Source organism: Salvelinus sp. IW2-2015, linkage group LG30, assembly GCF_002910315.2.
Source record: "Salvelinus sp. IW2-2015 linkage group LG30, ASM291031v2, whole genome shotgun sequence".
Classification (NCBI taxonomy): domain Eukaryota; kingdom Metazoa; phylum Chordata; class Actinopteri; order Salmoniformes; family Salmonidae; genus Salvelinus; species Salvelinus sp. IW2-2015.
In genome coordinates, this window is record NC_036869.1 from 20,325,166 (window position 1) to 20,338,045 (window position 12,880).

Below are 12,880 nucleotides of genomic sequence, written 5' to 3' on the forward strand. Positions count from 1 at the left end.
GTGGAAAAATCTGCCCTTGAGCAAGGCAGCAACTGCTCCCCGGGCGCCGATGACGTGGACGTCGATTAAGGTTGCAGGCGGTGAAGTTGCCGTATCAGGTGCTTATACAGGCCCACAGGATGCGCTCAATGRTGAATCTGTAGAAGTTTGCGAGGGTCTTAGGGGGCCAAGACACATTTCTTCAAACTCCTCACCACGCTGTCTGTGTGAAGGGACCGTTTCAGGTTGTCAGTGATGTGCAAGCCAAGGAACTTGACGCTTTTGACCATCTCCCCGTCGGTGTGGRTGGGGACGTGCTCTCTGCTTTCTCTTGTAGTCCATGACAGGCTCCTTTTTGTTGAAGTTGAGGGAGAGGTTATATTCCTTGCACCACTCCTCCAGGGCTCGTCGTTGGTAATCAGGCCTACCGCTGTTCTCGTCAGCAAACTTGATGATTGAGTTGGAGACGTGCGTGGCCTTGCCSTCATAGGTGAACGGGGAGTACAGGAGGTGGCTGAGCACGCACCCCTGTGGGGCCCCCGTGTTGAGGATCAGCATGGCGGAGGTGTTGTTGCCTACCTTCAACACTTTGGGTCGGCCCATTAGGAAGTCCAGGACCCAGTTGCACAGGGAGGGGTTCAGACCCAGGGCCTTGAGCTTAGGGGTGAGCTTGCAGGGCACTATGGTGTTGAGGGCTGAGCTGTAATCGATGAACAGCATTCCTACATAGGGTATTCCTCTTGTCCAGGTGGGATAAGGCAGTGTGCAGTGCGATGGCGATTGCATCGTCTGTGGATCTGTTGGGGCAATATGTGAATTTCAGTGGGTCTAGGGTGTCGGGTAAGGTGGAGTCCTTAATGTGAATTTCAGTGGGTCTAGGGTGTCGGGTAAGGTGGAGTCCTTAATGTGAATTTCAGTGGGTCTAGGGTGTCGGGTAAGGTGGAGTCCTTAACTAGCTCCTCAAAGCACTTCACGATGACAGAAGTGAGTGCTACGGGGCGATAGTCATTTAGTTCAGTTACCTTCACTTTCTTGGGTACAGGAACAATGGTGGACATGTTGAAGCAAGTGGGGACAACAGACTGGGATATGGAGAGATTAAATATATCCAGAAACACTCCAGCCAGCTGGTCTGCATATCTGAGGACGCGGCTTGGGATGCCGTCTGGGCCGGCAGCCTTACAAGGGTTAACACGATTAAATGACTTACTGACGTCGGCCACAGAGAACGAGAGCACACCGTTTTCGTGAGCGTCTGGGGTCCGCGTCGTCGGCTCAATGTCTAGTAGTCCTTCTGTTTCTCTTCCAGTCATTTCCTCCCACTGTTCTCAGAGCAACTCTTTTGTCCCAGCCCCTCGGCCAGTTCTGTCTATGTTTGGTGTTTGCCAGTTCTGGTCTATGTGTGTGTTTGCCAGTTCTGGTCGTTAGTGTGTGTTTGCCAGTTCTGGTCTGTAGTGTGTGTTTGCCAGTTTTGGCGTGTAGTGTGTGTTTGCCAGTTTTGGGCTGTAGGTGTGGTTTGCCAGTTTGGGCTGTAGTGTTGGTTTGCCAGTTTTGGGCTGTAGTGTGTGTTTGCGAGTTCTGGGCTGTAGTGTGTGTTTGGCATCTCTACCATTGGGATCCATTATGGCTCATTTCAGATCCCTGTAATCTCTATACAGCTCTATGGGAAAGCAGCCATTTTGCATTTAAGCCCCGTATTGGATTTCAGGACTTTGAGCTGGTTTTCTTTAGAGTTGGATGCCCATTGCCATCATGCTGTGTCTCTAGCCCTAGATGGTGGTCTGTTTGAGTAAAGTGGCCAGACAGGGGAAAGGGTGTGTTCAACTCCCTCTTTTCCAGCCACCCTTACTTTCCAGCGCTCTAATCCTATAATCCCTTTCTCCTCCCTCCCTCCCTCTTTCTCCTCCTCCCTCCCTCTTTCTCCCCTCCCTCTTCTCCCTCTCATTCTCAGGCGTGGAGAGGGAGCAGGTGGACAGCATTCAACCCAAGCTGCAGCGCGTGAACGCGGTGGGCCAGGGCCTGATCCAGAGTGCAGCCAAAACCACAGACACCCAGGCTCTGGAGCACGACCTAAGACACCAACCTCAGATGGAACTCCCTCAACAAGAGGGTCAGTCTGTCCGTCGGACCATCTATCCGTCTGTCTGTGCTGATGGTAGTGCTATGGTTTGTGTGTGTCTGACTGAGTATGCATATTTATGCGTTACGTTTGTTTGATGTGCGCGAATGGAATGATTTGTTTGTGAGGAATCAGGTTTATGTCTGTCTGTGTATACCCGTCCATGTCAAGACAGCCATTGTCCCCCCCTCACTCACTGCATTGTTCCTTGACCAGATTGCAGAGCGCATCGCCCAGTTGCAGGAAGCTCTGTTGCATTGTGGGAAGTTCCAGGATGCCCTGGAGCCTCTTCTGAGCTGGCTGAGTGACACGGAGGAACTGGTAGCCAATCAGAAGCCCCCGTCAGCCGAGTACAGAGTGGTCAAGGCCCAGATCCAGGAACAGAAGGTGAGCGAGAAAGGGATGAGTGGAGAAAGGGATGAGTATCTAGATGGAGAGAGTTGTAGTGAGGAACATATATTTAATTTTAATACCAGGTCTTTTCCCTATATCAGATACTCTGTCATTATGACTAAGAATTTACTGGCCATTAGAGACACGTGGAACCTAGATTTGCATAAAAACAAGCTTAATTAAGCTAAACAAACTTTATTTATTCATAGATAATAATAGAATGGGCTATTACTGTTAATTAGTCCTTATTTTCACCAAGGGACACATAACACGTGAAAGGGAAACGCACTCACACACCTAATTATCTGAGGGTTTTGGCGGAGGAAAAGCTCAATTGAGTCTGCCAGTCTGGTTGGCATTCAACACACCAGTTAACACAGATGTCGGATTACAATGTTTTTTCCCCCCGAGAAACCGAGAGGCTGAAAAAAACACTGTCTGCTCTCCCTCTTTATCTGGAACACTTCCCGTGTTTGTGTGTCGAGGAGCTGCGGCCGGTTCAGCTCCTCCACTCAGTCATACGTGTTTACGTCCGCCGCTGAACGTGCCGAGCCTCACTGAGGCTCAGTGGAGAGGAAACTGGAGATGAGTGCCGTTTCACCGGAAGGCTCGGTCAATGCCACTGAACAGTTATGAAGGGTTTCAGACAGGGAAGTACTGCCAAATTGAGCTACTACTCACCGTGGACGTCGTCACAACAAGGGTGGCCTGATATTTGAGACACGGTATTGTTGAGGAACACTGCAAAACATTGCGGTATTGAATGTGAAGTATGTTCTAGCTTATCTTACCAACTGCTTGACAACCGAAATCCTAGAAGCAGCGACTCTTCTGGTCTTGAATATACCCCTGACCCTAATATACATGCAGGACAAACATTATGAGAGTTGGTATTATTTGTGGTGTTGAACGGACCGTCTATGTCTTTCATCTTCCAGCTGTTACAAAGACTGCTGGACGACCGCAGAGCCACTGTTCAGATGATCCAGGGAGAGGGGGAGAGGATCGCCGCCACGGCCGAGACACAGGACAGAGACAAGATCCAGAAGCAGCTGGAGAGTCTGGGGGAGAGATGGGGCGAGCTGCTGGAGAARGCCMGGGCAAGGTAACGTACATTATTGCATGGACACATTCATCACGTACATGCACCACAGTCAGCGACTACATCTCAACACCACAAAAACACTCTTACCCATGCGTAGTACACACACACACACACACACACTAGCCTACCTACAGAATGCATTACCAGTACTGCAGTACACAACCCACACATTCCTGACCGTCGTATCTGAATGCTTATTTGGATCCCCGGTGAGACGTCGATATACAAAGGCGACCCAAACGCTCACCCCCTCTCTCCCTCCTCCTCCCGCCTCTGCAGGCAGTGCCAGTTGGAGGAGCTGCAGGCGCTGGCACTTCAGTTCCACGAGGCGGTGGAGCCTCTTGGAGAGTGGCTGAGTGCCACCGAGCGACGCCTGAGCACCGCCGAGCCCATGGGAACCCAGACTTCCAAGATCACCCAGCAGATTACAAAACACAAGGTAACGTGCGTGACGGTAGCGTGGATGACGGTGTCACAAGGTAACGTGTCCCCCTCGAAACACGGGTTGCGTTTTTTGGTTTCCTTTGACGAAAAGAGGTGAATGAGGACAGAAATGAGGGTTTAAGTCTCTGGAATGAAACTAGGGAGACAAGAGGATGGAACAGGAATACACGACTGGTTACTTTCCATTGAGAGAAAGAAAGGGAAGCCCAGGCTCAACCATTTTCCCCTCAACATTTTGATATGATTTGCTTATCGAATATATATTATATTTCATTAAACCTTTTTTGTTGTTTATGATTTTATGTTGTTCTTGTAAGTTATACATATTTAGCTTTCATTCGTTCCTTATGATTTCTCATTCATTATGATTTCTCATCTGCATCCTCATTTTATCCTTTATTTGTTCCCTATGTTTTTCTTCTGTTCTCCTTCACTCCTCCCCCTCTCCGCACACACCACCCCAGGCCGTCCAAGAGTCCATCTCCTCTAGAGGATCCGAGGTCGACCGCCTCGAGGCCCTCGGCCAATCCCTGGCGCCCCTCAGCTGCGCGGCCGACCGCGATTGGCTGAGGGAGCGCGTTGGGGCGGTGCGGCTAGGCCACTCGGAGCTCAGTGATTGGTGCCAACGCAGGGCCGTCATGCTGGACCAGGCCCTGGCCAATGCCCAGCTGTTTGGGGAGGATGAGGTGGAGGTGCTCAACTGGCTGGCTGAGGTGGGCCAGCGGCTGGGACAGGTGTCTGTGCAGAGCTACCAGCCAGGGGTCCTCACCCAGCAGCACAAGCACACACTGGTACGATACTAGGGTTTGGACAGGGAGTAGCTATTCATTAACACACAGTGGTAGGATACTACCGCACTACCRCAGGGAGTATTGTATTGGCTAGTAMTGTCTAGACATTGAGTAGCAATAGGAATGACTCTTATTACGTTCTACCGATGTCAAACTCGTTCCRCGGAGGACAGAGYGTCTGCGGGGTTTCGCTCCTCCCTTGTACTTGATTGAKGAATTAAGGCCACTAATTAGTAAGGACCTCCCCACACCTGGTTGTCTAGGGCTTAATTAAAAGGGGAAAACCAACAACCTGCAGACATTAGGCCCTCCATGGAGTGAGTTTGACACCACTGCTCTATAAGGTGTTGATTCTCTTTCTCTCCACCTTCCCCCATCAGTCTCTGAATGAAGAGATAGTGAGCAGGAAGAAGCAGGTTGACCAGGCCATCAAGAACGGACANTGGGCTGTAGTGTGTGTTTGCCAGTTTTGGGCTGTAGTGTGTGTTTGCCAGTTTTGGGCTGTAGTGTGTGTTTGCGAGTTCTGGGCTGTAGTGTGTGTTTGTGTGTTTGGCATCTCTACCATTGGGATCCATTATGGCTCATTTCAGATCCCTGTAATCTCTATACAGCTCTATGGGAAAGCAGMCATTTTGCATTTAAGCCCCGTATTGGATTTCAGGACTTTGAGCTGGTTTTCTTTTGAGTTGGATGCCCATTGCCATCATGCTGTGTCTCTAGCCCTAGATGGTGGTCTGTTTGAGTAAAGTGGCCAGACAGGGGAAAGGGTGTGTTCAACTCCCTCTTTTCCAGCCACCCTTACTTTCCAGCGCTCTAATCCTTATAATCCCTTTCTCCTCCCTCCCTCCCTCTTTCTCCTCCTCCCTCCCTCTTTCTCCCCCTCCCTCTTCTCCCTCTCATTCTCAGGCGGTGGAGAGGGAGCAGGTGGACAGCATTCAACCCAAGCTGCAGCGCGTGAACGCGGTGGGCCAGGGCCTGATCCAGAGTGCAGCCAAACACACAGACACCCAGGCTCTGGAGCACGACCTAGAGACCACCAACCTCAGATGGAACTCCCTCAACAAGAGGGTMWGTCTGTCSGWCSRWCYATCYATCSGTCTGTCTGTGCTGATGGTAGTGCTATGGTTTGTGTGTGTCTGACTGAGTATGCATATTTATGCGTTACGTTTGTTTGATGTGCGCGAATGGAATGATGGGTTTGTGAGGAATCAGGTTTATGTCTGTCTGTGTATACCCGTCCATGTCAAGACAGCCATTGTCCCCCCCTCACTCACTGCATTGTTCCTTGACCAGATTGCAGAGCGCATCGCCCAGTTGCAGGAAGCTCTGTTGCATTGTGGGAAGTTCCAGGATGCCCTGGAGCCTCTTCTGAGCTGGCTGAGTGACACGGAGGAACTGGTAGCCAATCAGAAGCCCCCGTCAGCCGAGTACAGAGTGGTCAAGGCCCAGATCCAGGAACAGAAGGTGAGCGAGAAAGGGATGAGTGGAGAAAGGGATGAGTATCTAGATGGAGAGAGTTGTAGTGAGGAACATATATTTAATTTTAATACCAGGTCTTTTCCCTATATCAGATACTCTGTCATTATGACTAAGAATTTACTGGCCATTAGAGACACGTGGAACCTAGATTTGCATAAAAACAAGCTTAATTAAGCTAAACAAACTTTATTTATTCATAGATAATAATAGAATGGGCTATTACTGTTAATTAGTCCTTATTTTCACCAAGGGACACATAACACGTGAAAGGGAAACGCACTCACACACCTAATTATCTGAGGGTTTTGGCGGAGGAAAAGCTCAATTGAGTCTGCCAGTCTGGTTGGCATTCAACACACCAGTTAACACAGATGTCGGATTACAATGTTTTTTCCCCCCGAGAAACCGAGAGGCTGAAAAAAACACTGTCTGCTCTCCCTCTTTATCTGGAACACTTCCCGTGTTTGTGTGTCGAGGAGCTGCGGCCGGTTCAGCTCCTCCACTCAGTCATACGTGTTTACGTCCGCCGCTGAACGTGCCGAGCCTCACTGAGGCTCAGTGGAGAGGAAACTGGAGATGAGTGCCGTTTCACCGGAAGGCTCGGTCAATGCCACTGAACAGTTATGAAGGGTTTCAGACAGGGAAGTACTGCCAAATTGAGCTACTACTCACCGTGGACGTCGTCACAACAAGGGTGGCCTGATATTTGAGACACGGTATTGTTGAGGAACACTGCAAAACATTGCGGTATTGAATGTGAAGTATGTTCTAGCTTATCTTACCAACTGCTTGACAACCGAAATCCTAGAAGCAGCGACTCTTCTGGTCTTGAATATACCCCTGACCCTAATATACATGCAGGACAAACATTATGAGAGTTGGTATTATTTGTGGTGTTGAACGGACCGTCTATGTCTTTCATCTTCCAGCTGTTACAAAGACTGCTGGACGACCGCAGAGCCACTGTTCAGATGATCCAGGGAGAGGGGGAGAGGATCGCCGCCACGGCCGAGACACAGGACAGAGACAAGATCCAGAAGCAGCTGGAGAGTCTGGGGGAGAGATGGGGCGAGCTGCTGGAGAARGCCMGGGCAAGGTAACGTACATTATTGCATGGACACATTCATCACGTACATGCACCACAGTCAGCGACTACATCTCAACACCACAAAAACACTCTTACCCATGCGTAGTACACACACACACACACACACACTAGCCTACCTACAGAATGCATTACCAGTACTGCAGTACACAACCCACACATTCCTGACCGTCGTATCTGAATGCTTATTTGGATCCCCGGTGAGACGTCGATATACAAAGGCGACCCAAACGCTCACCCCCTCTCTCCCTCCTCCTCCCGCCTCTGCAGGCAGTGCCAGTTGGAGGAGCTGCAGGCGCTGGCACTTCAGTTCCACGAGGCGGTGGAGCCTCTTGGAGAGTGGCTGAGTGCCACCGAGCGACGCCTGAGCACCGCCGAGCCCATGGGAACCCAGACTTCCAAGATCACCCAGCAGATTACAAAACACAAGGTAACGTGCGTGACGGTAGCGTGGATGACGGTGTCACAAGGTAACGTGTCCCCCTCGAAACACGGGTTGCGTTTTTTGGTTTCCTTTGACGAAAAGAGGTGAATGAGGACAGAAATGAGGGTTTAAGTCTCTGGAATGAAACTAGGGAGACAAGAGGATGGAACAGGAATACACGACTGGTTACTTTCCATTGAGAGAAAGAAAGGGAAGCCCAGGCTCAACCATTTTCCCCTCAACATTTTGATATGATTTGCTTATCGAATATATATTATATTTCATTAAACCTTTTTTGTTGTTTATGATTTTATGTTGTTCTTGTAAGTTATACATATTTAGCTTTCATTCGTTCCTTATGATTTCTCATTCATTATGATTTCTCATCTGCATCCTCATTTTATCCTTTATTTGTTCCCTATGTTTTTCTTCTGTTCTCCTTCACTCCTCCCCCTCTCCGCACACACCACCCCAGGCCGTCCAAGAGTCCATCTCCTCTAGAGGATCCGAGGTCGACCGCCTCGAGGCCCTCGGCCAATCCCTGGCGCCCCTCAGCTGCGCGGCCGACCGCGATTGGCTGAGGGAGCGCGTTGGGGCGGTGCGGCTAGGCCACTCGGAGCTCAGTGATTGGTGCCAACGCAGGGCCGTCATGCTGGACCAGGCCCTGGCCAATGCCCAGCTGTTTGGGGAGGATGAGGTGGAGGTGCTCAACTGGCTGGCTGAGGTGGGCCAGCGGCTGGGACAGGTGTCTGTGCAGAGCTACCAGCCAGGGGTCCTCACCCAGCAGCACAAGCACACACTGGTACGATACTAGGGTTTGGACAGGGAGTAGCTATTCATTAACACACAGTGGTAGGATACTACCGCACTACCRCAGGGAGTATTGTATTGGCTAGTAMTGTCTAGACATTGAGTAGCAATAGGAATGACTCTTATTACGTTCTACCGATGTCAAACTCGTTCCRCGGAGGACAGAGYGTCTGCGGGGTTTCGCTCCTCCCTTGTACTTGATTGAKGAATTAAGGCCACTAATTAGTAAGGACCTCCCCACACCTGGTTGTCTAGGGCTTAATTAAAAGGGGAAAACCAACAACCTGCAGACATTAGGCCCTCCATGGAGTGAGTTTGACACCACTGCTCTATAAGGTGTTGATTCTCTTTCTCTCCACCTTCCCCCATCAGTCTCTGAATGAAGAGATAGTGAGCAGGAAGAAGCAGGTTGACCAGGCCATCAAGAACGGACAGGCCCTGCGTCCAAGCAACCACCGGTAAAAGTAACACACCTCTAAACAACCTCAACTCGGAACAGCCAGACTGTTCCATGACCTGTCATTTATAAAGGAAATATAATAACCACGAGATCCTGTATCCACTGACTCTGTGTCTGTTTACCCCTGCATGTGAGGAAGTTTCTGCTGATCCAGGAAAAGCTGGACGGGTATCAAGTCTCGCACGCTGAGTGACGGGCGGGAGCTAGCAAAACCCTCCATCCGCGGAGCAGCCCTGGCAGCGAGCAACGATTCGCCACGCATCCACGATCGACGGTCAACCAATGTTAGACCAAGGTTGGGAGCGAGCTCAACGTAATGGAGCTGAGCCAACGCCAGCTTGATCAGACAGATCAGAAGGTAGGGTTGTATTTTATTTTTATTTTAAAATGTTACCCTTTTTTTTCTCCCCAATTTCGTGATACGATCTGCCTCCATCGCTCAGACTCCTCAACGTGCTCGTATTCTTCTGAAAATATGAACCCGCCAAAAGCTGCCGCTTCTTAAACACCGCCTGCTTTAACCGGAAGCCAGCCCGCAAATGTGTCGAGGAAACGAACCGTTTTAAACTGACCGAACCGAAGTCAGCCTGCAGGGCCCGCCACAAAGGATCCGCTAAGAGAACGATGAGCCAAGGTAAAATCACCCCCAGTCAAACCCTTCCCTAACCCAGAGTACGCTGGCCAATTGTTGCGCCGCCTCTATGGACTCGCCGTCACAGCCAGTTATGACCACCGACCAGCCTGGGATCAACCCAGGCTGTAGTGACTCCGCAACACTGCAGTGCCTTAGACCGCTGCGCCAAATCGGGAAACCCCCAGGGGATGTTTTTAACATGATATTATACATATATGCTGTGAATATACCGTATATTGTGTAAATATATTACAGTCTGCAATATTTCCAGATGTTCACTGGTCATTTTAATTAATGATTGACCAATGATTCTTGAGAATAACTTGCTTTTTCCTCTCTTGCGGATATTAGTTTTAACGCTGTAGCGTAAGTAGACTTATATCTTTAGTTTGAGATACTCAATGTGTTTCTCAATGTGTGTTTCTCTCCCAGGAGCTGAAGTGTGTGTCGGCGAGAAGGTCTGGTTTTGGACACGGTCAACGAGATGGGCAGTGCCCCTTAGACCTGGTGCCCTGGCGTGCCCGCGAGGGCCTAGACCGCCTGGTGGCTGACGCCAACCAGCGTCCGAACGGCGGACGAGACCATCCCCAGCGGGTACAGCTGGTACAGGCTGCCGTCCAGAGGTCACAACAGGTACTGCAATGTGACTAAATGAAATCAACGTTATTGGTCGCGGACACAGTTAGTACTCCGTTCAGTGATCGCATACATTTACAGTGGATGATGGTGTTGATGTCAAAGTGGGACAAATTGTATAAGTTCAGGATTTGAGTTAGCTTCATTCTCTGGGTCGATCTTTGTCTGCCGAAGTAATCCATGAGGTTTCTCTGCTGTCGTTGTCCAACAAGAGATGACGCTAATGTTGTGGCATTTCCCTCTGGTTTTCTCTTAGCATTTAGGTGGCTGTGTGTAATGCCAACCAGCTAACGCTGCTGTAAATGCTAGTAACGTCTCACTCTAATCAGTATGGGGAGCCTGAGTGTGGCCTCGCTAACTGTGTGTATCTCTCTGTGCCTCAGTATGAGGAGGCGGTGGACGCGGAGCTGACCTGGGCTGGGGAGACGGAGAGGAAGCTATCCTCCCTGGGTCCTCTGAGTCTGGAGCCTGACGTCACCGTGGCCCAGCTACAGGTCCAGAGGGCCTTCAATATCGACATCATCCGACACAAAGACACCGTGGACCAGCTACTCCACACCAGGGACGACATCCTGGAGACGTGCAGCGACCAGCAGAGAGACGCTCTGATGGTGAGGAGAGAGGGACAAAGGAGAGGGTTTAGGGAGCGCGAAAGAGGGTAGAGAAATGCAGGAAGTCAGAGAGAAGGGTGAAAAGGCTTCCAAACAGACCAAGACGAYTTTTGTAACATACTGTACGCAATGACTAATTTAAGAAAAGTTCATTCACAGGAAAATCAAATGACATGATTTATGTATGTATTATTCATATTATAATATTAAATATTATAAACAGGGAGGGAAATATTGGGTTTTGTGCTTGAAGTAAAAGCCTACAACATTAGTACACAAAATGTGAACTATTCCAGTGGTTTTTGTCTAGTTACCAAATGTGAACAATTCTAACCCCTTTTCTTCCCCTCGCTCTCCTCAGGTGAAGACTGACTCGCTATCTGCCCGCTACGAAGTGGTGAGCCAGCGGCACCAGGAGCGTTTCTCAGCCCTGGAGCAGGCCCAGGTCCTGGTGGCCCGCTTCTGGGAGACCCAGGAGGAGCTGGAGCCCTGGCTGGGGGAGACCGAGACCCTTATAGCCCAGCTGCCCCCACCCGCCATCGACACCGAGGCCCTGCGACTACAACAGGAGCAGATGAGGGTGAGGAGGAGGCTCTAATTACTGTATTTTAACGAATGTCCTTGTGAAAAGATGTATCATGTCGAATGAGTTCCTAACCCTTCTACTTTCTTTTTTTTCTTTTTCATTTCTCCCTCTTTCTCTGTGGTACTCCAACTGTACCACTCTATTAATCACACTATCCATCTTCCTCTTTACTTATTTTCCACTCTKTCTCCCTCCATCTTTCGTCCAGCTCTTGAGGGAGTCCATAGCGGAGCACAAGCCCCACATCGACAAGCTGCTGAAGATCGGCCCCCAGCTGGCCGTTCTGAGTCACCAGGAGGGGGCCACGGTGAGGCAGCGCTACAGCGACGCCGAGAAACGCTACGCGGCCATCAAGGAGGAGGTCAAGGGTCACGCCGCCACCCTGGACGAGGCTATGTCTCAGTCTGCGCAGGTATGGTTTCGTAAAAGTGAATTTGATATCGGTTTGTAGCTCGGAAGTGTGTCAGTTGTTGAAGCTTGTCTGCCGATTGCTGCCCCAATRCAACCAAGCTTCCGGCATCCATATGAGGAAATCTGACGACGTCCTTATATGGATGCCGTAAGCCTTGTTGTGTCCATATTTGGAAGTCTCAAGATGTCCTAATATGGATGCCGTACGTGCCGTCTAGCTGCTAATGGCAGGACGAGGTCCATGTAACGTTACCACACCACTCTGTAGTGRAAGAGCAGTGTAAATGTGTTAGGCATTGGCGGAATTGTCGTGGGATTTCTGTGACCAGTGCTCAGGCTATAGTATGATGGTGCTTTGGTCTCCTTGCTTGGAACTATTCTTTCTCTTTTTGCTCATTTCCATCAGAATGGAAGAGAACTAGACAATGTCGTGATCTTCAAAGGTCTTGGTCATAATATGATAGTAGTGGTAGTAGGGGTTTCTATTTGCTAAAGCTACACAGCTTCTTTGCTACACTTGTAGTAAGTAAATATTTCCGTAAGAAACATTCACATTTTATTTCAATAGTTCTCTTGTCAAATGCTCTCTCATAACACGTCATTTCATAAGTCATGAGCCACTGTTGATTATCACGRRGTGCTAAGCTGATTGTTGCAGCTRTTGATATTGCTTGGCCAGAGTGTGTGCATGTCCCTGATCTAACACAATGTGTTGTTTCTCCACCTCCCCATCCCTAATGGACCATATCACCCACTCCTTCTCTCTATGCATCCCTCTCTCTCTCTCTCTCTCTCTTTTCATTCCTCCTAAACGACCGACCTCCATACCTCTCCACCCCCTCCTTTGTGCCTGACATTTCCCTCTCTCCCTGCACTCCCCCATCCATCCCTCC

The 12,880-nt window shown here is 49.8% G+C and overlaps 2 protein-coding genes across 2 annotated transcripts in view; both read left to right on the forward strand.

The window, feature by feature from the left end:
• The window catches only part of LOC111954858 (microtubule-actin cross-linking factor 1, isoforms 1/2/3/4/5-like), a 292,736-nt gene that overhangs the window by 240,699 nt on the left and 39,157 nt on the right, over nucleotides 1–12,880 (forward strand). The window contains 13 exon segments of the mRNA XM_070436147.1: nucleotides 5,738–5,899; nucleotides 6,125–6,295; nucleotides 7,240–7,406; nucleotides 7,686–7,845; nucleotides 8,315–8,641; nucleotides 9,022–9,107; nucleotides 9,264–9,404; nucleotides 9,601–9,743; nucleotides 10,202–10,237; nucleotides 10,240–10,376; nucleotides 10,763–10,990; nucleotides 11,352–11,570; nucleotides 11,785–11,988. Of these exon segments, the coding sequence (XP_070292248.1) occupies nucleotides 5,738–5,899; nucleotides 6,125–6,295; nucleotides 7,240–7,406; nucleotides 7,686–7,845; nucleotides 8,315–8,641; nucleotides 9,022–9,107; nucleotides 9,264–9,404; nucleotides 9,601–9,743; nucleotides 10,202–10,237; nucleotides 10,240–10,376; nucleotides 10,763–10,990; nucleotides 11,352–11,570; nucleotides 11,785–11,988 (2,181 nt within the window).
• Nucleotides 753–5,557, forward strand: LOC139023254 (microtubule-actin cross-linking factor 1, isoforms 6/7-like). Its single transcript, XM_070435999.1, is given in 9 exon segments — nucleotides 753–819; nucleotides 1,931–2,051; nucleotides 2,053–2,089; nucleotides 2,315–2,485; nucleotides 3,430–3,596; nucleotides 3,876–4,035; nucleotides 4,505–4,831; nucleotides 5,212–5,280; nucleotides 5,552–5,557. Coding segments are annotated over 9 exon segments (1,125 nt in total).